General features: G+C 53.8%; 1 protein-coding gene across 1 annotated transcript; it reads left to right on the top strand.

Annotated features, from left to right (window-relative positions):
- The first annotated feature begins 874 nt into the window (after window positions 1–874).
- On the top strand, window positions 875–20624 carry ITGAX (integrin subunit alpha X). The gene is made up of 30 exons (XM_051834952.2): window positions 875–997; window positions 1570–1675; window positions 2142–2245; window positions 2512–2582; window positions 2722–2836; window positions 5108–5238; window positions 5332–5477; window positions 5703–5856; window positions 6132–6282; window positions 6781–6854; window positions 6991–7120; window positions 7266–7408; window positions 7541–7681; window positions 7774–7983; window positions 8590–8720; window positions 8828–8985; window positions 9122–9276; window positions 11467–11598; window positions 11693–11766; window positions 11917–12058; window positions 15400–15516; window positions 15599–15678; window positions 15758–15841; window positions 18115–18193; window positions 18267–18374; window positions 18494–18574; window positions 18697–18810; window positions 18949–19050; window positions 19284–19394; window positions 19899–20624. The coding sequence occupies exons 1-30, from the start codon at window positions 961–963 to the stop codon at window positions 19995–19997; spliced, it is 3480 nt and encodes a 1159-aa protein (XP_051690912.2). The 5' UTR covers window positions 875–960; the 3' UTR covers window positions 19998–20624.
- Window positions 20625–26172: the final 5548 nt, after the last annotated feature.

The raw sequence follows: 26172 nt of genomic DNA, 5'->3' as shown, positions 1-26172 counted from the left end.
TTCCTTGAATCAGAACTACCACGGCTTCGGGGGGTTTCCGCCGCCTGCTTCCCCTTCCCCTCCCCGCCACAGCCCTGACCTCATCCCTCCCCCCCACCCCTCCCACCTCCCGTCATGGCCCATCACCCACTCCACAAGCAGACCCTCGGGTCTCATGGCACAGCCACAGCTGTTTCCCCTTCTGAAACACAGTGCCCAGGAGTCCCCTGTCTTTGGTTACCAACAAGGATCAGGCCAGGGCCACCTCCCTCGGGAAGCCTCCCTAGAACCCACCAGCACCAACAGAAGGCACCTGTGGTCCCCAGACTTCCCCTCTTCTGGCCACTCTCTGCTGTTCACCCTTGCCTTGCCTCCTCCACTGGCCCCACAGCTGCAATCTGATGGTTGCCTGCTCCTTGCCCAGCAGAAGGCTTGACATGCTGAGCCGCACATCAGACGTGGTAGAGAACGGAACAAGTGACCCAACTGCTTGAGTGAATGAATGAATTCACACTCTGTGCTCCTCCTCAAACCAGATGCCTAATCCTAGGGCACAGGTCAGGAGTCGGGGTGCCCACCAGGGTTGCCATGGGGATCCCGAGAGAGGCTGGTATCTGCCTGTTTCTCCTCCCCATGCTGAGTGGGACTTCAAGGTCAAGGGGAACCTTTTGCCACTACAAGAAGGGCATTGGGAAGGAGTTCAAGGCCAGGTAGGGGAGTGGCATCCACTCAAGCAAGGGCAAGGCCAGGGAAGCACTGGGCAGAGACCGTGGACTGGGATTGTGCAGGCTTCCCTGGCCCCCTCTTCTGCCCATTTCAGTCGCAGTCCCCGCCCTCCTCCTCTGAGTCACCCTGCCCACTTCCCTCCTTGCCTTGGACCACCTGACCACTCTGCACTGCTCTCTTGCTTCTTCCGTACCTTGGTCCAGTTGCTGCTCTTGCTGTCCAGGAGACAGGAGCGTCACCTTGGACCTTCCAGTCATGAGTGGGGCCAGGACAGCCTTGCTCCTGTCTGTAGGTGAGCCTAGGTCCCTGGGGAAGGGACACTGTGTGAGTGTGTGTGTGTGTGTGTGTGTGTGGTGGGGAGGTGAGGGATCCAGGACCAAGTGAACCAGGGTTTCATCCTAGGGGTTCTGGCTGCGGGTGATTAGAGTCCTAATGGGGAGTGAGTCTCAGCCGCTAGGGGAGCTGGGATCTGGAGTTTGTGGAGGGAGGGGATATTGAAGAATCCTTTTGGTGGGTGGGGGTGCAGAATTCAGGGGATGCTGGAGGAGATGTTGGTGGCCTAGACCATCTGCAGATTTCTAAAGCAAGCAGAGTGAGTCCCAGGGCCCCCCCCCCCATGTTTTCCTCGACTAACCCCCAGAGGAGCCCCAGGGGCAAGGGTGGGGCAGTGCTCTTTGCGAATTTGGGTGCCGCTTTGTGGAAATGCAGAATTGAAACTTTCCGGGGTGATGGGTGAAGGGCCATCCCTGTGCCATGTGAAAGAGGGGCGGGCAGAGGAGGCCTGGGAGATGGATGGAGCAGAGGTAGGGGGAATGGGGCCAGAGAGGAGAAGATGCCCAAGCTCTCTTCCCGCCCTCCTCCTAGCCCTGGCTTCTGCTTTCTGCTTCAACTTGGACACAGAGAAGCTGACCACCTTTCGCATGCCCAGCACTGGCTTTGGACACAGCGTGGCCCAGTACGCCAGCTCCTGGTGAGGCTCCGGTGATGATCAATCAGTGATTCTCATCAGCTCCTCTCTCCACACGTGGCCCTGGCCCTTCCCACCACCTGCCTCCTCTGTTGCTATTTACTGTCAGATGTTTAAGTTTCCCCAGGGTTTTGAGTAGTTACATGGAGAGAGGGCCCTGTTTTGACACAGCCAGCACTTACGGAGCACATACTGAGTACCAGGTACAGTGCCAAGTGTTATGAGGTAGGAACCATTGAACAGTCATTCAACAAACATTAAGTATCTATTACATGTCTTGGGGCTCTGCATACATCAGAGAACGAAACAGACACAAAATCCTTCCAATGGGAATTTAAATTGGCATGGAATTCCATTTCACAGATGTGGAAACTGAGGCTGAGAGGTAAAGCAAACTCACTGGAGCAGTGGTTGGGCTCTTGCCGTGCTCACTGTGACTGCAATGTTCTCTTGTCCCCTCCCCCTCCAGGGTGGTGGTCGGAGCCCCCCAGGAGATAACAGCTCCCAACCAAACAGGTGGCCTCTACCAGTGTGACTACGGATCAGGCTTATGCGTGCCCATCCAGCTGCAGGGTGAGCCCTGCACCTGCCCCGGCCCAGGGCTGGGACCCACCTGTGCGCACACCTGGACTTACCTGGCATTCCTGAGTTCTGGGGGTGCAGGGGTCTGTTCCCCAGCCTCTGTTCTGTCTGCAGAGTCCCCCAGATACCCTAAGGAAGCCCCCCCTTCCCATGACCCCGGGTGTCTCTTGGCCTGTCAGACCTCTGTGTCTCCCTGGGGACCCCTGCCCAGCCTTTCATCCCCTTGAGGGTGACCATGTGCTTACCTGTCCCCCCAGTCCCCCCCGAGGCTGTGAACATGTCCCTGGGCCTGTCTTTGGCAGCCTCCACCAGCCCCTCCCAGCTGCTGGTGAGTTGTCCTGGTTCACGGAAGGGTCTGATGTGGCGGAGTGGTGGAGCTTCTAGGGCTGGGAGCCTTGTGGAGGGTGGGGGCGCTGGTTTGGGAGGGAGCAGGGGCAGCCCCTCGATAGAGCTCCCTCTGTCCCCAGGCCTGTGGCCCTACCGTGCAGCATGCATGCAGGGAGAACATGCACTTGACTGGGTTCTGCTTCCTGCTGGACCAAACCTCCCAGCAGCCCAGGATGTTCCCGACTGCCCTGCAAGGTGAGTGTTGGGGTCACCAGGTCCCTTGAGGACCCGCAGACTCCCAGTCTGGGGTATCTTGGAGGCCAGGTGGAATAGGAAAGGGAGGATCTGGGACTGTTACTGGGTGGTGCAGCGGCTCCACCACCTGCTGCAGAGCCACCGCCTGTGGTCACAAGCAGCCCTGCCATTGTCCTGCTCTGTGACCCTGCCTGGGACCTTCTGCTCCTGAGCTTCGGTTTCTTCTTCTGTCAGATGAGGATGGTAACACACCCAGCACTGAAAGTAGCATAGACTGATCCTGGCCAGGGTTTAGCACAGTTCCTGACAGGAAGCGAGGGCTGCCTGATGCCAGCTGCATCGCCGTCATCCTGGGAGTTCACCAGTTGGTGTGTGAGGGTAAACTCAGTAGTGTGTGCATGCACACATGTGTGTGCATGCATGTATACATATGTGTGTGCCCATATGTGTATATGGCTGTGTGCATGTGGATATGTGAGCTGTGTGTGTGTGCACATGGCTATGAGTAATATGTGTGCACCCATGTGTATATGGATCTGTGAATGTACACATGGATACATGTGTGTGCATATGTGCATATGAGTGCATTTGCAGGTTGAGACGCAGGGCCTGGCTTCCCTGGGCTGATGGCTATGCAAGAGGAGGAAGAGAGATAGTGAGCTTTCTTCTTCTTTTTTTTTTTTTTAAAGATTTATTTTATTTGAAAGTCAGAGCTACAGAGAGAGGAGAGGCAGAGAGAGAGAGAGAGAGAGAGGTCTTCCATCTGATGGTTCACTCCCCAATCGGCCACAATGGCCAGAGCTATGCCAATCTGAAGCCAGGAGCCAGGACTTGGGCCATCTTCTACTGCTTTCCCAGGCCATAGCAGAGAGCTGGATTGGAAGTGGAGCAGCTGGGACTTGAACTGGTATCCACAAGAGATACCAGCCCCGCAGGCAGCAGCTTTACCCGCTACACCACAGCGCCGGCCCCGAGGTCCCTCTCTTTCACAGTCACCCTCGGGAGACTGGCATCTGGCCTGTGAGGGGGCCCCCTCCAGGCACCTTCTTGTGTCTAGACTCCACCTGAGTGACTGGACAGCCATTGGAACACCTAGGACACCACTCTCCCTGTGGGGTGGACAGTGCAGCTGGGAGGCAGGAGGGAAGGGGGCTCCCCTCTCTTGAACTGAAGGGCTTCCTCTACAGATTCTGCTTTTTTCCCCGAAGAGGAGTGCGGCTTGTATTTAGGCGAACAGAATAGGGCGAGTATGTGGCTGTTGCCAGAGATGACACACAAAACATTTGGGGTGGGCATTTGGTTCGGTGACTGAGACGTCACTTGGGACACCCACATCCTACATGCAAGCACCTAGGTTCTGCCCCCAGCTCTGCTCCATAGTCCAGCTTCCTGCTAATGTGCATTTTGGGAGGTACCTACCACCCACATGGGAGGGCCAGCTTGCCCAGACATTTGGGGAGTGCACCAGAAGTTGGAAATCTCTCTCCCCCCCCTTCTCTCCCTTTATCCCTCTCTGCCTCTTAAATAAAAGTAAATGAATAAAACTTTACAAAAGTACACACATTTAATGAAAGTAGAGTTTAGTGCCAATCAGCATGAACATACAGTGGCCAGGGGCTGGTGCAGGCTCCTTTCCTTGCTGGATGCTAGGGTGTTGCGGGAGTGGGGATCTGGACAAGAAGGAGAGGGGCCCTCAGCTTCTTTCCACCTGGACTAGAGGAACTTTCACTGTTTTATGAGCCAGGCTGGCTGCATGGAGAGAGAGAGAGAGAGAGAGAGAGAGAGAGAGAGAGAGAGGAGAGAGGTGTCTTCCATCTGCTGGCTCACTCCCCAGATGGCTGCAATGGCCGGAGCTGAGCTGATCTGAAGCCAGGAGCCAGGAGCTTCTTCTGGTGCAGGTGCAGGAGCCCAAGGACTTGGGCCATCTTCTACTGCTTTTTCCAGGCCATAGCAGAGAGCGGGATCAGAAGTGGAGCAGTCGGGACTTGAACTGGTGCCCATATGGGATGCCAGCACTGCACGCAGTGGCTTTATCTGCTACACCACTGCACTGGCACCCCATCCCCACTGTTGTGGACTTTTTACAACACTTTAGGGGACTGATGGGTTAGGGAGGTCTGCTCCTGACAAGGAGAGGAAGCAGGGTGCAGGCAGACTCTGATTGCCATTCTTTGGGGCTGGGTATTGGCATAATGAGTTCTTGGGGCCACAAAGCCGAGGTCCTAGGTTCTGGGGTTGTCTCTTAGGGGACAGTGCCAACCTCTTCCACAGAGTGTCCCAAGCTGGAGCAGGACATTGTATTCCTGATCGATGGCTCTGGCAGCATCTCCTTCTCCAATTTTGCCACCATGAAGAACTTCGTGAAGGCTGTGATGAGCCAGTTCCCCAGACCCAGCACCCAGGTGTGGCCTCGGGGGGTGGCTGGCTGGGTGGGGAGAGGAATGGGGGCCCTGGAGAGGCAGCCTCAGCCCCCAGCCCCCATGTGGTTCTCCTAGTTCTCCCTGATGCAATTCTCCAACGAATTCAAAACACACTTCACCTTCAACGACTTCGTCTCCAGCACAAATCCTCTGCAGCTGTTGGATCGTGTGTATCAGCTGATGGGGACCACCCACACAGCAACAGCCATCCTGAGGGTCGTGTGAGTCCTGGCTTCTCCAGGGGCTTTCCCAGAGCATCCAGATCTTTATTTGGGTCTCATCTGTCTTCCCAAGAAAGGGTCAGGCTAGGATTGGAATCCAGTCTCAGGGCCCCCTTGCCAGGCTGGGGTCTGCCAGGGGCAGGTGCACCCCCTCACGTCACACACATGTCAGGGGTGGGTACAGTGCTGCTTGCAGGCCTCTGGATGCTCTTCTTTCTTTGACAGAGACCAGCTGTTCCATGCCTCCACTGGGGCCCGCAAAGATGCCACCAAGATCCTTATTGTCATCACTGATGGCCAGAAACTAGATGACCCCCTGGGTTATGAGGACGTCATCCCCAAGGCTGAGGCAGCGGGCATAATTCGCTATGCAATTGGGGTAGGACTCGGGGTGCCTGCCCTGGCTTCCTCTCAAAGCAGCTCCCCTTTTGAGGGTAGAACCTCAGCTCTCTCAGCTCCTGCTGTCTTTGGAATCAAGACTGTTTCTCAGTCCAGGCACCCAAGATCCTTTTCCCTTCTCGATGCTGTCTTTTTTTTTTTTTTTTTTTTTTGTCTGTCCACTGGGTGTTTTGACAGTGATCCTGCAGGGCTCCTGGAAGACATGCGCACCCAGCACACGTGAGGCATATTCAGTTGATTATTTCACTGGAACAGGTGGGATTGGCTTTCCAAGTCGTCTCTTCCCTAAGGGAACTATATGACATTGCATCGGAGCCCGCACACGAACACGTATTTAGAGTGGAGAACTTTGATGCTTTGAGAGATATCCAAGGCCGGCTGAAGGAGAAGATCTTTGCCATCGAGGGTAAGTCAGGGATGGAGACGCTGCTCAGAAATCCACAGGGGACAGGTGCTGTGGCCCAGTGGGTTAAACCATTGCTGGGGACATGCACATCCCCACCTCAGAATGCCTGGGGTCAAGTCCTTCCTCCACTTCCAAGCCAGCTTCCCACTAATGCACACCTTAGAAGGCTGCAAGTAATGGCCCAAGTACTTAGGTGCCTGCTACCTATGGCTTTGACCTGGCCCAGCCCCAGCCATTATGGGCATTTGAGGGAGTGAACCAGTAGATGCGTGATCTCTGTCTGTCTCTCCCTCCCTCTCTATCGATCTGCCTTTCAGATGAATGAATGAATCTTTAAAAAAAGAACTCCATCAGTTCTTTGCCTATTTGAGCCCACACACCCCTGTTACAGTCACCAACCCCCTGCAGGGGCTGGTCTCTCACTGTGGGTTCTCATAAGCTGTGGGGTGGCCTTGCCTGTCTCTCCCCCTGCAAACCTAAGCACCTGCTTCCATGCAGGGACAGAGACCACGAGGAGCAGCGCCTTTGAGCTGGAGATGTCCCAGGAGGGCTTCAGCGCCGTGCTCACGCCTGTGCGTGGGGCCCCTTGGGGTGGGACAGGAGGGAGGGGAGGGGGTGTCAGATGGGTGAGTGGGTTAGGGCGGGCGCTGCTTTGGCTCAGGCTGGCTCCCGCCCAGGCCCGCTCAGCATCGGAATCCTCCCCCCCAGGAAGGACCGGTGCTGGGGGCTGTGGGCAGCTTCGATTGGTCCGGGGGTGCTTTCCTGTACCCCCCAGGCGGGAGCCCCACCTTCATCAACATGTCTCAGCAGAACGTGGACATGAGGGACTCCTACCTGGGTGAGGAAGGGGTGGGGGTGGGGACAGGTGGGAGCTGAGCCCTAGGGTGGGGTGGGGCTGGGCTGGGTGGGGAGGGAAGAGGAGGGAAGAGGAGGGGAGAAGAGGGGAGGGGAGGGAAGCCCTGTGCTGAGCCCTGCCTCCTCAGGCTACTCCAGCCAGCTGGTGCTTTGGAAGGGGGTGCAGAGCCTGGTCCTGGGGGCGCCTCGCTACAAGCACATGGGGAAGGTCGTCCTCTTCACCCAGACGTCCACGCACTGGGAGATGAGAGCCGAAGTCACAGGGACCCAGGTGGGTGTGGACGCAGCCAGAGTGGACCAGGGGTGAAGAGGGAGAAGGCGAGGGGCGGAGGGTGCCTGGGCAGGGGTTGAGGGGGATGCCTGTGGCAGGGGCAGGTGGATGACCACAGCCTTTGCCCTCCAGATTGGCTCCTACTTCGGGAGCTCCCTCTGCTCCGTGGACGTGGACAGAGACGGCAGCACCGATCTGGTCCTCATCGGGGCCCCCCATTACTATGAGCAGACGCGAGGGGGCCGGGTGTCCGTGTGTCCCTTGCCCCGGGGGGTGAGTGGCTGATGGACCCGGGGCTGGGTGGGGTTGGGTGTGGGGCGGAGGGGTTGCCTGGGTGCAGTAGTGACGCTGGTTTTCTTCGGCAGTGGGCTCCGTGGCGATGTGAGCGTGTTCTCCGCGGGGAGCAGGGCCACCCCTGGGGCCGCTTCGGGGCAGCTCTGACCGTGCTGGGGGATGTGAACGGGGACCAGCTGGCAGATGTGGCCATCGGGGCCCCAGGGGAGCAGGAGAACCGGGGCGCTGTCTACCTGTTTCATGGAGCCCCGGGGCTGGACATGAGCCCCACCCACAGCCAGGTGAGGACTGGTCACTGTCCCTGTCACTGCACAGCCGCCTCTCTGCTTCCCCAAAACCTTTCTCAGAGCCACCTAGCCGCTCCCTTTCTTTACAGTATCTGACCACTAATGCCTGGCTCTGTACACCTGCAGGCATCTGGGGGACACAAGGCCTAGCGTCTGACCGTCACTTCCCCTACCCCACCTCTCCTTTTTAGGCTTATTGGTGGGGCTTTTCCACTGCCAGCCCCTCTTTCTGTCACTCACCTTCCTACCTGCCTGTTCCTCTTACTGATTCCTGACTTATTCCCTCTACCCACTGGGATCCTGCATGCTCAGTTACTGTAACAAAATATCTGAGGCTGGGCCTATGTAAAGAGAGGGTCCTTTAGTCCACAGTTTTGCCGACTAGAAGTCCAAACAGCAAGGTCCTAGCTCTAACAAGGGCTCACCAGCTGTGTCACACTGTGGCAGCTGGCATCAAGGCTGGAGCTTGTGGGGCCGTGGAGGAGCCAATCCACCAGGCTCCGCCTCTTAATGCGCCGGCCACCTCTAACACAGAGGACAAACCACACCTGGTACACAGCAGCCTCCCCCAACCTGACTCACTTTCTTCTCTCTGCCCAGCGCATCGCGGGTGCCCAGCTCTCCCCCACGCTCCAGTATTTCGGGCAGGCGCTGAGCGGGGGTCAGGACCTCACCCAAGATGGCCTGATGGATCTGGCTGTGGGGGCCCAGGGACAGGTGCTGCTGCTAAGGTGAGATTGGACATTCCCAGGTCCAGACTAGGACCCTGCCCCACCCCAGAGCAGGAGATGCTCCCTGGCTCCGGGGGCCTGTGGTCAGCTCTGGGTTGTGTCTGCAGGACCAGACCTATTCTCAGGGTGAGGGTGGACATGCGCTTCGCGCCTGCGGAGGTCACCAGGTCTGTGTTTGAGTGTCTGGAGCCGGCAGCCTCTTTGCAGGCGCTGGGGGACGCCTTCGTCTGCCTTCAGGTTTATGAAAGTCCCAAGAACCAGCTGGGTGAGTCTGCCCTTCCCCACCCGGGACGCCCTGACTTGTGCAGCCACCCAGCCGTGGACTCCTGCCTCCTACTTTGCCCCTGGCCCATCTAAGGGAATTCCTGGCTTTTCTAAGCTCTTCCTTGCTTGCCCCATAGGTGAACTCAGAAGCTCTGTGTCCTTTGACCTTGCCCTTGACCCTGGCCGCCTGAATCCCCGAGCCGTCTTCAAGGAGACAAAAACCCGGAGTCTGAGCCGAGAGCAAGTCCTTGGCTTGGACCCGTACTGCGAAGCCCTGCCGCTGCTCCTCCCGGTGAGGGGCTATGTGGAACTGGATATGGATGGAGACCATTCGGGGGAAGGCAGGGGGCTGGGCGTAGGAAGAAGAGGATGTGTCCTGGTTGTCCCTGGGGTTCAGCATGAGCCCAGCCCCTGGTGTGCAGGATGTGCTCAATGCACTGTGGTTGAATTAGTGAGTGGATGAATGAATGCAGTGAACGGCCAGGGCAAGAGGCGGCACAGCTGATGGCAGGAAGATGTAGCTGCTTGGGAGAGCGTGGGAGCTTTGAGCTGGGATCCTTTCAGTCATTCATTGGGCACAGATTTTTTAAAAAAATTGTTTTTATTTAGTAAATATAAATTTCCAAAGTACAGTTTATGGATTACAATGGCTCCCCCCCCATAATTTCCCTCCCACTCACACCCCTCCCATCTCCCGCTCCCTCTCCCATTCCATTCACATCAAGATTCATTTTTGGCCAGTGCCGCAGCTCACTAGGCTATTCCTCTGCCTTGCGGCACTGGCACACCAGGTTCTAGTCCCGGTCGGGGCACTGGATTCTGTCCCGGTTGTCCCTCTTCCAGGCCAGCTCTCTGCTGTGGCCAGGGGTACAGTGGAGGATGGCCCAAGTGCTTGGGCCCTGCACCCCATGGGAGACCAGGATAAGTACCTGGCTCCTGCCATTGGATCAGCGCGGTGCGCCGGCCACAGCGTGCCGGCCGCGGTAGCCATTGGAGGGTGAACCAACGGCAAAGGAAGAACTTTCTCTCTCTCTCTCTCTCTCACTGTCCACTCTGCCTGTCAAAAAATAAAAAAGATTAATTTTCAATTATCTTTATATACAGAAGATCGATTTAGTATATATTAAGTAAAGATTTCATCAGTTTGCACCCACACAGAAACACAAAGTGTAAAATACTGTTTCAGTACTAGTTACAGCATTACTTCACATTGGACAACACATTAAGGACAGATCCCACATGAGGACTAAGTACACAGTGACTCCTGTTGTTGACTTAACAATTTGACACTCTTGTTTATGGCGTCAGTAATCTCCCTAGGCTCTAGTCATGAGTTGCCAAGGCTATGGAAGCCTTTTGAGTTCGCCGACTTCGATCTTATTCTGACAGGGTCATAGTCAAAGTGGAAGTTCTCTCCTCCCTTCAGAGAAAGGTACCTCCTTCTTTGATGGCCCCGTTCTTTCCACTGGGATCTCACAGAGATCTTTCATTTAGGTTTTTTTTTTTTTTTTCCCAGAGTGTCTTGGCTTTCCATGCCTAAAATACTCTCATGGGCTCTTCAGCCATATCCGAATGCCTTAAGGGCTGATTCTGAGGCCAGAGTGCTATTTGGGACATCTGCCATTCTATGAGTCTGCTGTGTATCCCATTTCCCATGATGGATCGTTCAGTGACTTGATCAGCTCTTATCCTGACTGTTGATGTACAATGTAATACTTTATCCATTTTAGTATTTTTTTTGTTTTGTTCTAGTACTATTGGTTGAACTCTGTAATTAACACACAATTATTCTTAGGTGTTTAAATTTTAACTGAAAAGTGATCCCTGTTAAATATAAGAGTGGGAATAAGAGAGGGAGGAGATGTACAATTTGGGACATGCTCAATCGGACTTGCTCCAAATGGTGGAGTTAGAAACGTGCCAGGGGATTCCAATACAATCCCATCAAGGTGGCATGTACCAATACCATCTTACTAGTCCAAGTGATCAATTTCAGTTCACAATTGATCACACTGAGAGGTCTAAGAGTCAAAGGGATCACACAAACAAGACTAGTGTCTGCTAATACTAACTGATAGAATCAAAAAGGGAGAGAACAATCCAACATGGGAAGCGGGATACACAGCAGACTCACTGGGCACAGATTTATGCAGCTGGTCCTCTGGTCTGGGGACACAGCAGGTAACAAATGGTTGTTGTGCTCAGGGAGCTCCAAAAGGGGGCGACCAAACCCAGTTTCTAGATGATAGATGTCAGATGGTGGTTATGGAAGATAAAACCAGGAAAGACAAGAGATAAAACCAGGAAATACAAGGTGTCTGGGGGGCCTTTTGCAGGAATGAAGCTGCAGAAGACGCTGAGTGAAGAGAGAGGGCTGGGGCGGAGGCTGTGCTTGGCAGGTTACTCAGAGGCACCGATCGAGGATCAGCGGTATTGACGTAGAGACTGGATCCAGCCGCTCCCTTCCCTGTCTGTCCCGCAGGCCTGTGTGGAGGACGTGGTGACACCTATCACCTTGCGTCTCAACTTCTCCCTGGTGGGCATGCCCCTCCCTTCCTTGGGAGACCTCCGGCCGATGCTGGCCGTGGATGCTCAGACATATTTCACGGCCTCTGTGAGTCCTGCCACGGGTGTCTCTCCCAGGAGGGGGTGCTGGGGTGGGTGGGCTCTGGACGTCACAGAGAAACCCAACATGGACTTTCTCTCAGCTCCCCTTTGAGAAGAACTGTGGAGCCGACCACATCTGCCAGGATGATCTTGCCATCTCCTTTGGCTTCTCGGGGTGAGACTGCACCCCTTAGCCCGGTCCTGGTGTCCTGGGACCAGAGACCCCTTGGCCTTGATCCACCCAGGTCTCCCACCTCCCACCCCAGGCCATTTCTAGCTTCAGTCACAGAATCCTTTCCTCCCCCACTCCTCTCTGGACCCCCAGCTTGAAGATCCTGGTGGTGGGGAACAACCTGGAGCTGAATGCGGAGGTGACCGTGCGGAATGATGGCGAAGACTCCTACGGAACCACCGTCACCTTCTCCTACCCGGCAGGGCTGTCTTACCGACGCGTGGCAGGGGCCCAGGTACCGGCTCTGGGGAAGGCAGCGGCAGCATGACTGGGAATCCTCACAGATCTGAGCTGGCTTCTGAGCTCGGGGCAGGCTGCCATTGCTTGGCTGCTTCTCCAAGGTCAGGAATCTGGGCTGGTGCTGGCAGGGTAGGCGTGGATCATGCAGAGTTCAACACAGGGCATCGCATTTTCTGGACACTGGCTATCAGGGATGGGTTCCTGGGAGGTCACGAGTGTGGACACAGAGGGGACTTTGCCTTGGGGGTCTTTGTACTCCATGGCATGTGAGCATTCTTCTTTTAAAGGAAAACACATCTCAGTTTTCATATATCTATTGTTTTTTAAAAATTTATTTTATTTATTTGACAGATAGAATTAAAGGGAGAGGTAAACACACACACACACACACACACACACACGGGGTGGGGGAGGGAGGGAGAGAGAGAGATCTTCCATCCGCTAGTTCACTCCAGAATGGCTGCAATGGCTAGAGTTGAGCCGATCTGAAGCCAGGAGCCAGAAGTTTCCTCTGGGTCTCTCACATGAGTGCAGGGGCCCAAGGACTTGGGCCATCTTCTGCTTTCCCAGACCATAGCAGAGAGCTGGATCGGAAGTGGAGCAGCCGGGACTTGAACCGGCACCCATATGGGATGCCAGTGCTACAGGCTGGGACTTTAATCCGCTGCACCACAGCGCTGGCCCTATCACATATCTATTTTTAAGGATTTTAAATGTTTGAAAGGCAGAGTGAGAGAGAGAGAGAGAGAGATCTTCCATGTGCTGGTTCACTCTCCAAATGGCTGAAATGGCTGGGGCTGGTGCAGGCTGAAGCCAGGAGCCTGGAACTCCACCTGGGTCTCCCACGTGGGTAGCAGGGATCCAAGGACTTGGGCCTTCTTCTGCTACTTGCTGGGGCTCATGCAAGGAGCTGGATCTGAAGCAGAGCAGCCAGGACTCTAACTGGTGCTCTGATCTGGGGTGCCAGCATCCAGGGCTGCACCCTAACCTTCGTGCCAACCCTGGCCTTCACATATTTTCAAACATTGTCCTGTAGAAGGGGTTGAACTTGTAAGTTCCTCTGATTCATGGCTTGGCAAACCTTTTTCTATAAAGAAATAGATTGCAAATGCTTCAGCTTTGTCCTTTGTACGGAGTCTGCCGTAGCTACTCAACTCTGCTGTTGTCGAGTGAATCAGCCGTGTATGTGAGTACATGAATGAGTATAGTAGCAGTGATCCAAAAAGCATTTGTAGCTAAAGATAGGGAACGGTCTGATGTTTGCCAGCATTTGTTCTAGAAGACAGAATCAGGATCACAGGGAGCCAAGGAGAAATAGACTTTTTACAAAAATGTTATGGTGAAAGATTTTTAAACATTGATAGAAGCAGGAATTAGTTCAACACACTTTGCCATATTTCTTTCACCTGTGGTCCCTTGCACCACCACTGAAGTATTTTGGAATGAGCCCCAGACTTTGGGTCATTGTACCACTATGTATTTCCCTCTTCAGGCCTGGAGAGTGGGGATGTCCTTGTCATACCCGGTGAAATGAATGATGTCTTGGCATTTAGACCACACTTTCAATACCTCCTGGTTTATCTGCACCAGGTTTCACAGATTACATCTGGTTGTGTATGTATGCATGTGTGTGTGTGTTTTAATATTTATTTTATTTATTTGAAAGGCAGAATGAGAGAGAGAGATGGAGAGGGAGAAAGAGGTCTTCCATCTGCTAATTCACTCTCCAAATGGCTGCAATGGCCAAGAGTGGGCCAGGCTGAAGGAGCCAGGAGCTTTATCTGGGTCTCCCATGTGGGTGCAGGGACCAAGGACCAGGACCGTCCTCTGCTGCTTTCCCAGGCACATCAGCAGGGGGCTGGATTGGAAGAGGAGCAGCCAGGACTCGAGCCAGCGCCCCTTGGGATGCTGGTATTGCAGTCAGTTGCTCAGCCCCCTGCGCCACAGTGCTGGTCTTCCTGGTTGTGGTTTTTGCTCCATCTCTCTTAGTCTAGTATTCTCAGCAAGAACATTCTCCTGTTGTGATTGCTGTGTGAACAACGCACTAGGAAAGGCCACCTCCCGTGTGTCAGGGGCAACTGCCCAGCCATCGACAGTGCAATGGGTGGGCCTGCATTGGTCAGCTTTGAGTTGCTACAATATCTGAGGCAGCAAAGCTGATGGAGAAAAGATGCACTTTGCTCACATTTTTGGAGGTTCAAGTTCATGGTGCCTGCATTGGTCATTTTTGGCAAAGGCCCTTCTGGTTGTGGTTCCTTCACAGCAGAGGTGTGTGTGTGTGTGTGTGTGTGTGTGTGTGTGTAAGGAAGAGTTTGCATCACCCAACGGGAAGTTGGAGACAGACTGGGGTCCCACAACTCCTTCTTTGAAAAAACCTATTTATTATTTATTTATTTATATTTATTTGAAAGGCAGAGAGAGAGGGAGAGAGAGAGAGAGAGAGAGAGAGATCGTCCATTGGCTGGTTCTTCCTGAAATACCTGCAACAGGTGGGGTCGGGCCAGGCTGAAGCCAGGGACTGGGGACTCAGTCCAGGTCTCCCATGTGGGAGGCAGGGACCCAACAATGGGAAATGGGTGCTTCAACTGGCATTTTAACCACTGCAACAAATATCCACCCTCCACAATTCCTTCTAGGGGCACACCCCCAATGACCTAAGGACCTCCCACCAAGGTCCACCTCCCAAAGCTTCTACCGCTAGAAGCCAAGGCTTTAATCATTGACCTTTGAGGGGGCACCAGACCAATATCCAGACCATGGCAAGCTTTGGCTGGATATTGACTTAATAAATGTGCAATAAAATAACATGACTGAGATATTAGGGAGTTGTTCATTTTGGTGGGTAGGGCTTGCTGGGTCTTGTGATTATGTCATAAAATAACCTTATCAGTGGGCATATACAGCAAGATAGATATGGATGAAACAGTGTATGTTTGGAATGTGCTTTACATTGTTCAGAAAAAGGAGGACAGCTGAATGCAGCCACAGAAGAATGTTGGCACCTCACTCAGGTGAGCAGTGGATACACAGAGGTTGATTTTCTAGTCTCTTTGCTTTCAAATGGTTAACATTGTCACCAAAAACAAAAACAAACAAACAAACAAACAAAAAAAAAACAACAAAAAAAAACACAACACTTTAGCAATAAATACAAAGGGAAAACTGTAACAGTTTTAGATTCTACGTTTGCAGGAAGCTTGGCAAGACAGTGTCTGAAGATCTTTTAACAAACCCAACCTTGAAGTAGATCCTGGGAAATGGCATCACTTCTTTGCGAGTTTCTGGAACATTCACCCATTGTCACCTGCCTTTTTGTTTTGACCTGACTTTGCCCAGACCCAGCTGCAGCTGCAGCCCCTGCGTCTGACATGTGACAGCGTCCCCTCCGGGAGCCAGGACACCCGGAGCACCAGCTGCAGCCTCAAACACCTCATCTTCCGCGGGGGCACCCAGGTCAGCCTGGCTTCCCCATACCCCTGCTCCTCCGCCCTGCCCTGCCTTGCTCCTCTGTGACCTGTTCCTGCCTCTTCCTCAGATCACCTTCTTGACTACCTTTGACGTCTCCCCTAAGGCTGAGCTGGGAGACCGGCTGCTTCTGACAGCCAACGTGAGCAGGTGCGCACGCCCTCACTCCCAGCCTCACCCGCCCCCCTTTGGAGCTCCCCCAGTGATTGGGCCTCTCCTCCTTGTCCAGTGAGAACAACACGCCCAGGACCAGCAAGAGCACCTTCCAGCTGGAGCTCCCGGTCATGTATGCCGTCTACACCGTGATCAGCAGGTGGGTCCCCAGAAGGGCTCTCCCCCATCCCCCTGATGGGGGCGTGGTTTTCACCCCAGCAGCAGTTGGACGTCTGAGACAACAGAACATCTCTATGGTGGGAGCCCACTTCTCGTTACTGTGATGAAATGCCCGAGGCAGGCTAGCAGAGTCTGCTGCGGCTCACGGTTCTGGCGGTGCCAGACGTAAGGGTTTCACCGGGCAATGACTGCCCTCTCTGGCAGAGTCTGAGGGGGTGCAGCCACCCCAGGGAGCACGTATGTCCATCCATGTCTGTGTGTCCGGCTCTGCTCCTCTTCCAAAGCCACCGGGATTCCATCGCTGGAGAGCGTCATCCACACCCAATCACTTTCCAAAGGCCTCATTTCTGGATATCACCCTCTTAGCACTGTGACCCTGTGGTTTGCCAATTAAACTGTGTGTGTTTAAGGAGACATCCTATACACCCACACCACAGCAGCCGCCCTTCCTGGGCCGGGGGGACTGCTACTAGCAGTGCTTACTGACCTAGCACTTACTGTGGGCCAGTAATTGTGACATCATCACCTTTACCATCACTGTCATCATTGCCATCACCATCACCACCATCACATCACCATTACTATCATCATCACATCATTATCATCACCATCACCATTACCATCATCACCATCATTATTACCATCATCATCATCACCATCACCACCACAACTGCCACCATCACCATCACCACCAACACATCACTATTACCATCATCATAAACATCACTATCATCACCATCACCATTACCATCATCACCATCATTATTACCATCATCATTATCACCATCACCACCACAACTGCCACCATCACCATCACCATCACCACCATGACCACCACCATCACCGTCACCACCACCACCATCACTGTCGCCATCACCACCACCACCATCACCATCATCACCATCATCACTGTCACCACCACCACCACCACCACCACCATCACCATCACCACCATGACCATCACCATCACCATCACCGTCACCACCACCACCATCACCATCATCACCATCACCATCACCATCAACACAACCACCATCACCATCACCATCACCACCATGACCATCACCATCACCGTCACCACCACCACCATCACCATCATCACCGTCACCACCACCACCACCATCACCATCACCATCACCACCATGACCATCACCATGACCACCACCACCACCACCATCAACACCACCACCATCACCACCACCATCATCACCATCACCTTTATATTCTACATTAATAGAGGTGCTAGGTCTCAGAGGGCTTTCTTGACAGTCCCACATTCTCTTGGGCTCCCTAGGCAGTATGAGATGTGTTCCTGACTTGGAGGTTCTTGCAGCCTTCATGGGGAGCAAGATGACCCTCAATGAAACCAGGATCTCAGCCAGGGCTGCCCTGTGGCTCTGCACCCTGTGTGTGTGTGTGTGTGTGTGTGCACGTGTGCACACAAGGCCTCCTGTAAAGGAAGGCTTCACTCGCTGCTGAAGGCCCACAACCTTGAACTTGGCTAGCAGTGCTTCTCAAAGGTGCCCCTGGCATTTGTGCAGTGCAAGGAACAGACTTGCACTCTGAGGGGCTTTTCCCCAGTCCCCCTGGCGAAGGATAGGAACAGAGGTCCCAGCAGCTGCAGGTGTCAGGGAGGAGCCCTACAGCGCTGCCTAAGGCAGTTAGACGAGGCCTTAGACATGAAGAGGCCGAGTTAAGCATCTGAGCAGATGCAGTTCCCGACAGGGACACCTTCCCAGCATTGCCGTGTGCTGGCCCCATGCAGGGCTCACCTCCATCGATGCATTACGAGGAAGATTTTGCCACGCCTCTGGCTTGTGAAGTCTGAACTAGACATAGACCCCCGCCCTTGTGCGACACACCTGCTTAGATGCTCTCTTCCCACCTCTGCTTTGCACCTGCCCATCTGAGGTTCTCAAGCCACGCGTGGGATCCAAGCTGTTTCCTGGCTTGTTCACAGGGGTTCTGACGCCTCCTGCAGGGGGTACCACCTCTAGGCATGTGTGTTCTCTCAGCCCAGCCACACCCGCAGCCACAGCGCCCAGACCTACTGCACCTCCTGCCCAGCCCCCTGAGTGGAGGCAGCTTCTGCACAAAGCCCAGCCCCCTGCTCCCTAAACCGTCCTTTACCCCAGCTCAGCCACAGGCCTCCACCAGGCCACCCCATGTCCCGCTGACCACCTCATCCACCTTGCTCATGGTCTCAGCCTCCTCACAGAACCCCAGACCCACCCACGCCTCTTCTCTCCCCAGCCACGAGCAGTCCACCAAGTACCTGAACTTCTCGGCCTCAGAGAAGGAGGGGAGTGGCATGGCCCAGCACAGATACCAGGCACGTGGTGGAGACCTGGGGGCTGGGGCATCTGGGAGGGGTGTGGCTTGCATCCTCACTGCCCTCTGTACAGGTCAACAACCTAGGACAGAGGGACCTACCGGTCAGCATCACCTTCTGGGTGCCAGTGGAGCTGAATGGGGCACGCGTGTGGCCGGAGGTGGAGGTCTCCCATCCCCAGGTACCCAGGGGCAAGCATGACTCCTCCCCATGTGCTCTGTTCCTGGTTCCCTGTGTCCCGCCCCTCCCCCAAGCCCTCCATGTTCCAGCTGAGTACCCCGTTCTCTCTGTGTCTCCCAGAACCCGGCCGTCCAGTGCCCTTCGGAGAAAGTTGCTCCAGAGTCCGGGCTCCTGACCCACATTCACAAAAGTGCTGTGCTGGTGAGGCTGGGGCTCTGGGGCACGGCGCTCAGTCTCTGGGTCCCACTCACAGCTGCTTCCCTCAGGTCACTGTGGCCTCTACTTACCCTTCTCTGTCCCAATGCTGCTTCCCTGGTCCCTAGGACTGCAGCATTGCGCACTGCCTGAGGTTCCGCTGCCACATCCCCGCCTTCGGCATCCAGGAGGAGCTCCACTTCACCCTGAAGGGCAACCTCAGCTTCGCCTGGATCAGCCAGGTGCGGAGGCCCCAGCGGCAGCGCCCCTCCCCCACCCACGGGCGGCACCTGCTGTGGCTGCGCCATGCTCCAGCCTGGACAGTTCTGGAACTCTGAGCACCCCCAGAGCCAACCGCCCGGCTCCTCTCGCCCTTGCAGATGCCGCAAAAGAAGGTGTCGGTGGTGAGCGTGGCCGAGATCACCTTCAACAGGGCCGTGTACTCCCAAGTTCCGGGCGAGGAGCCCTTTATGAGAGCCCAGGTAGGGTCTGCGTGGGAGGCTGGGCCAGGCCCCCAGGGCTCCTGGTGCTGCATAGCTAATGCTGGGTGGGGTTGCCAGGGTGCAGGGAGGAAGAGGAGGGGTGAAGGTCTCTGGGCAGGACGGTTGTCCCTGAGCTCAGGGGTCTCTGCCTGGCAGCCCTTGGAGCAGGGGCGGGAGGGAGAGGAGGCGGGAGCTGGGAGGGAGTGGGGGCAGAAGGCCTGATGCCCGTGCAGGTGGAGACGGTGCTGGAGGAGTATGAGGAGCACGACCCCGTCCCCCTGGTGGTGGGCAGCTGCGTGGGCGGCCTGCTGCTGCTGGCTCTCATCTCAGCCACGCTGTACAAGGTGAGCGCGTGGCCCTCTCTCCCCATCCCCAGTGTCGGTTCCCACGCTGTCTAAAGTGTGAGAGGGAGGTCACTGCGGGGTCCGGGCACTTTCTCACTAGGTCACCTCGTGTGAGAAACTCTCTCTCACCTTCGATGCCTCCCCCCAAGTGTCCCCAAGTTTGTGCCTTCCTGTGTGACCCACAGGTCTCACTCCCCCCTTTCATCTCCACCTCTCTGAAGGTTCCCTCCCCGGCAGGCAGTGACACCAAAGGGCAGGCTGGGTTGGCATGGTGACAGCACCTCCCAGTCTTTCTTAGCCAGGTCCACTCTGGGGCTTAATTTGTCAGTGTGAAACTGCTGCCACCCAGCTCACTGTGTCTTGGCTGGGCCCAAGTGATGTAGCATGCACAAGTCCCTGGTGTCGTGCGGTGAGCCCTGCATGGCTCTCTACCCAGCAGCTCCTTGCTCTCCCCTCCACCTAATGCCCTGAGCTGCTGCTTCTCTCCCCCGCTCCCACCCCTAGGTCGGCTTCTTCAAACGGCAGTACAAAGAAATGATGCAGGAAGCAAATGGACAGATTGCTCAGGAAAATGCAACGTCAGAGCCCCAAGTGGCCCAGTGAGGACCTACCTCCTGTCCCCCGCGGAGGTTTCCCTACTCCCTGGCTCTCACCGAGGTCAAGCCAGTGTGGGACGACACCTTCCCCTCAACACAGGGGAGACAGATGCAGCTACTTTTCCCCTCTGGATGCCCTTGGTCGCATCAAGGCAAAAAAAGCCCCAGGACAGGGTCCCCGCTGTGGCCCCCAGGGGACCTGATCTGGGATTTGTGTTTGGAAATTCATGGACAATAACCTCAGGATCCACTCTGCCCAGCTCCGCTAAAGACACCAGCCGTCTCTCTAATGAACAGTTATGGGGGTGGGCATTTGGCGTCATGGTGATGATGTCACATGGGCCTCCTGCATCCCCTAGCAGAGTGCCTGGGCTTAGCCCCAGCTCTTCTTCCTATCTGAGCTTCCTGTTACTGTGCACCCTGGGAGATAGCAGGTGCTGGCTCAAGTGCTTGGGTTCCTGCCACCCACGTGGACTTCTGGGCTGCTGGCTTTGGCCTGGCTCATCTCTGGTTATTGCAGGCATTTGGGAAAGTGAACTGTGGGTTGGGGCATCTCTGTCTCTGTCTGCCTTTTAAATAAATTGAAAATGAAGTGTCGCTCCCCCTCTTCGTGGAGGAACGGCACAGGACCCTGCGTTCTTTCGTCTGCTCGGCCCTCCCCGGGTTTGCTGCTGGTTCTTCCCGGGTTTGCTACCGTCCCTTCCACCTCCGTGGAAGGGCGGTTCCCCCTGCCACATTCCCCACTTCCGCGGGGGAGCGGCACACCGCCGGCCGGCTCTCTCGGGGGCTGCACAGGTGTTCCTTCAGATAGATGTTCCTGGTGCATGCCGTCTCTCTCCTCCTTTATAGTCTTCCACCAATCCCAACTCTGCTACCCACACGCCGAGTACGCTGCTCTCCTCCAATCAGGAGCAGGTCCCACAGTTTATTGGTTGAACTGGAGGCAGCTGTGTAGAAGCTGCTTCTCCCTTCTCAGCGCCATATTGTGGGAGAGCAGATGCATAGAATAAGTCTTAATTCCAGTAACTTAGTCTAGTCCGAGTTGCTCCCCACATGAAGACCAATGAGAAAGCCACACTCACTTGCATCTGCCCTGCCAACTCTGAGCAGCCCGGAAGTGTTAGAGAAGCAGGAAGGCAGGGGGTTGGTCATAGGAGTAGAGGGAAGCTGAAAAGGGACCCTCTCCCTTCCTCCTCAAATCTCCCCTCCAGACACCAGCATGGCGTCCCAAGTCTGGTCAAGCTCTAATGTTCTTGAATTCCCAGAAGGAGCAGTGATGATCGAATGTCCCCAGGCAGGACCTCTGATGACCAGATGTTCCCCAGACGGGGGCTGCTGGTGGTCTTCTAAGCGCTTGTGTTTTCAAGAGAAAAAAAAAATCCGTAAACAGTTTCACCCTACCTACATCTCCAGCGTTTGCGAGGGGTAATTTGCAGACACTGTGTGTAGCTGTGCTGTTCTGAAAAGCTGCACAGGCACCCCCAGGCCTGCAGAGTCCTGGCTGCTCCAATTCCGATCCAGCTCTCTGCTGTGGCCTGGGAAAACAGTGGAAGATGGCCCAAGTCCTTGGGACCCTGCACCCGCGTAGGAGACCCAGAAGAAGCTTCCGGCTCCTGGCTTCTTCCTGGCCCAGCCCTGGCTGTGCAGACATTTGGGGAGTGAACCAGCAGATGGAAGACATCACTCTCTGTGTCTGTCTCTCTCTCCCTCCCTTCCTCTCTCTCTGTGTGACTCTGCCTTTTAAATGACTTTTAATAAAAAAAAAAAAACCATGATTGCTGCAACTCAGAACAGTATCATCAAAGTCAATGTGGATTTTTCTGTATTCAGCCCAGTGTCCGCAGAAGACCGAAATGCATGAATGCTGGGGTGAATGTGTGTGAGCTGCAGGACTCAAATATATGTAAAAATATGACACCATCTGAAAATCGGATTGTATTGGTGACTTTGCATATTTGTTCCTAGACGGTTGTCCATTCTGAAATTTGGTCAAAGGGTGGTGTGAAGCTCTCAAAGCTTTTGTGCCTTTTCAAACCAAGCAGAACAAGCTTTCAGGCAAAGCTAGAGATTTAACAGGTTAAGCTGCTGTCCGGGGATGCTGGCATCCCTTGTGGGCACTGGTTCGAGTCCCAGCTGCTCCATTTCCAATCCAGTTCCCTGCTAATGTACCTGGGAAAGCAGCAGAAGATGGTCCAGGTCCTTGGGCCCCTGCACCCACGTGAGAGACCCAGATGAAGTGCCTGGCTTTGGCTTGGCCTAACCCTGACCATTGTGGCCATTTATGAAGTGAACCAGCAGATGGAAGATTCTCTCTCTCTCTCTCTCCCCTTCTTCCCCAATAAATAACTGAAAATTAAAAAAATTTAAAGTGGCTCTTATAGACAAGGCAGACACAGTCACATGATTTCCAAGAGGCCTGACAAAGCAGCCTTGAGCTCAAGCCGTGTTAGAAGGCTGCGTTTGGCTGCTGGTGAGAGGAGCACTGAGGATGCTGATGTGCTAACGTGGGCCCTCCCACAACAGCAGGTCCAGCTGCAGGCTGTTGTGTAGTTCCATGGCTCAACAACCACATTAAGACACAGACTCCTGGAGCTGGCACTGTGGGGTAGCGGGTGGGACTGCCAACTGTAGTGCTGGCATCCCATATGGGTGTGGTTCAAGTCCCAGCTGTTCCACTTCCTATCCAGCTCTCTGCTGTGGCCTGGGAAAACAGTAGAAAATGACCCAAGTCCTTGGGCCCCTGCCCCCGTGTGAGAGACCCAGAGGAAGCTCCTGACTCCTGGTTCCTGGCTTCAGATTGGCCCAGCTCTGGTCATTGCAGCCATTTGGGAAGTAAACCAACAAATGGAAGATCTCTCTCTCTCTCTCTCTCTCTCTCTGCGTCTGCCTCTCTGTTACTCTGCCTTTCAAATAAATGAATAAATCTTAAAAAAAAAAAGAGACTCTTTCCAAACTTCCAGTCGCCCATCCATATGTGGCCTTTGTCTGTGCCATGCCTTCATGGTTGCAAGAGGGCTGCCAGGGCTCCAGGCAGTGCATCCTCAACTCACTGCCCCAAAGGCAAGCAGGATACTTTCTCTTTATCAAAGAGGCAAATGTTTTCTAGAAATCATCGTATTTCCTATTACTACCCAATGCCCATGATCGACGCCAAATTCCATCCCCTCTGCTCAAGGGGTGCTGAGATAAACATCAGGTTTCTGTAGGCTTAATAGCTTTAACAGCCAGAAAGATAGTGGTCATGGGATGGGTTACAGTCTAGGACCAAGCGCTTGAAGAATAAGGAACATCCCTTCTCGAGGACCGGCTTGGACACTGAGCAATGTCAAAGGTAGACAATGGAACAGCAGTGACTCATTCTGGCACATGGGAGAGTGAGTGTCACCTGGTCCTTGGATGAAGTCCTGGATGTGCAAAGTCTAGATCAGTTCTGGGCTTTGTGCAATGTGTCCTTGTGGGAGACGCTTTATCCCCGGGAGTCCAAGTAACAGAAGACAAATTTTGTGTGTGTGTATATGTGTGTGTGTGTGTTAAGATTTATTTATTTGTTTGAAAGTCAGAGTTACACACACACACACACACACACACAGAGAGAGAGAGAGAGAGAGAGAGAGAGAGAGAGAGATCTTTCATCCAATGGTTCACTCCCCAATTGGCTGCAATGGTCAGATCTGTGCCGATCTGAAGCCAGGAACCAGGAGTCAGGAGCTTCCTCCGGGTCCCCCATGTGGGTGCATGGGCCCAAGGACTTGAGCCATCTTCTACTGTTTTCCCAGGCCATAGCAGAGAGCTGGGTCAGAAGTGGAGCAGCTGGGTCTCGAACTGGTGCCCATATGGGATGCCGGTTCTTCAGGCCAGAGCATTAACCTGCTGTGCCACGGCACTGGCCCCGATGGCTTTGATTTGATTGGTACACATTGTGTCCAATTGTTGAAGAGTCTCACTGTACCCCCTTCTAAGTGCAATTGTTGAGTGGTTAATAAAATTTAAAAAAAATTTTTTTGAGGAGATAGAAATGCTAATTAACCTGATTTGATCATCTCCCATTCAATACATGTATTGAATCATGATGCTGTACCTCATACATATGTGCAATTGAAATAATTTTTTGTTATTTGAGAGGCAGATAGAGAGGAGAGAGAGAGAGGGAGAGAGAGAAATTGACAGACAACCTTCCCTCTGCAGGTGCACTCCCCAGTTGGCAGCAAGGGCTAGGACTGGGCCAGAACCAGAGCTGGGAGCCAGGAACTCAATCCAGGTCCCCCACATGGGTGACAGGAACCTGAACTACTTGAGCTATCATTTCTGCCTTCTTAGTGTTTGGAGCTAGACCTGGGGATCAAACCCTGGGCACTTCTATGTGGGACGTGGTGTCTTAACAGCTGGCTAAGCGCCCATTTAAAAATTTAATTTTGCTTTATTTTATTTTATTTGAGAGGCTGAGAGACAGAGTGAAATAATTTTTAAGAATTGTGGTAGTGGGCTGGTGCTGTGGCATACGAGGTAAAGCCACCACCTGTGTGCTGGCATCTTATATGGGTGCCGGTTCGAGTCCTGGCTGCTCCACTTCCAATGCAGCTCTCTGCTATGGCCTGGGAAAGCAGCGGAAGATGACCCAAGTCCTTGGGCCCCTGCACTCATGTGGGAAACCCGGAAGAAGCTCCTGGCTCCTGGCTTCGGATCGGCACAGCTCCGACCATGCGACGAATTGGGGAATGAACCAACAGATGGAAGACCCCTCTCTCTCTCTGTATAACTCTGACTCACAAATAAATAAATAAATTAAAAAAAGAGATTTGTGGTAAAACATATATAACATAAAATTTACTGTCACAACCATTTTCAAGTGTGCAGTTCAATAGGTGCATTCCCAGCATGCTGCAACCAATTTTAAGAATTTGTCATCTCGTCAGAGTGAAACTTTGCACCCATTGAACAGCTCCCCACTCTCCCCCTCCCCGGATTCCGACAACCACTAGTCCACTTTTGACCTCTACAAATTTGACTACTTCGGCACCTCCTATAAGTGGAACCACTGTGTTTGTCCTTTTGTGGCTGGCTGCTTCGCTGAGCCCAAGGTCCTCCTGGCTCATCCGCATGGTAGCACTTGTCAGCATTGCCTTCTTTTTCTAAGACTGAATGGCAGCCCATCGTACGGACAGACCACATTCTGGTTATCCATTCATCTGCCAATGAACACCGGGTTGCTTCTGCCTTTTGGCTCTTGTGAATAAGGCTGCAGGGAACATGGGTATGAAAACACCTTTTTGAGATCCTTCTTTCAATTCTCTCATGCCTGTAGCCCGAAACACCACTACTGGCTGAACCCTATGGAATTCGATTTGTAATTCCCTGCTGAATAGTCACACTGGCTTCCACAGTGGTTGTACCATTTTATATTCCCACCCACCGACATTGCACTTGTATCCACATCTTAGCAACACCTATTTCCTTGTTTTTGTTTGGATAGTAACTGTCCAAATGAGTAGGAGGTTATATCGCACTGTGCCTTTTAAAAAAATTTTATTTATTTATTTATTTGAAACTTAGAGTTACACACAGAGAGAAGGAGAGGCAGAGAGAGAGAGAGGGGGAGAGAAACAGGGAGAGGGAGAGAGAGAGAGAGAGAGAGAGAGAGAGATCTTCCATCTACTGATTCACTCCGCAATTGACTGCAACAGCCGGAGCTGCGCTGATCCAAAGCCAGGAGCCAGGAGCTTCTTCTGGGTCTCCCACGTGGGTGCAGGGGCCCAAGGACTGGGTCATCTTCCACTGCTTTCCCAGGCCATAGCAGAGACCTGGATTGGAAGTGGCGCAGCCGGGTCTCGAACTGGCGCCCATATGGGATGCCAGCACTGCAGGCACCCACTTAACCTGCTCCGTCTTAGTACCGGCCCCTCCAGATTCATTTTTTATAAATGTTTCCCCCCACCTTATATTTTGACTTTTGCTCTATTGATTATGTCCTTTGATGCATAAAAGTTTTTAATTTTGGTGGTTTTTTTTTTTTTTGTGCTTTTGGTGTCAGAGCTAAGAAATCATTGCCCAATCCAATGTCATACACTTTTGCCTTATGTTTTCTTTAAAGAGTTTTCTATGAGAGTGCTTTAAAAAGCTCACTGAGGGGGCCAGCATTCTGGTGCAGTGGGTTAAGCAATGCTGGCATCCATATCACACTGCTA

This window comes from Oryctolagus cuniculus, chromosome 19, assembly GCF_964237555.1.
Source record: "Oryctolagus cuniculus chromosome 19, mOryCun1.1, whole genome shotgun sequence".
Taxonomy (NCBI): domain Eukaryota; kingdom Metazoa; phylum Chordata; class Mammalia; order Lagomorpha; family Leporidae; genus Oryctolagus; species Oryctolagus cuniculus.
The sequence above is the reverse complement of the archived record's forward strand: the minus strand, read 5'-3'. Positions and strand labels throughout refer to the sequence as shown.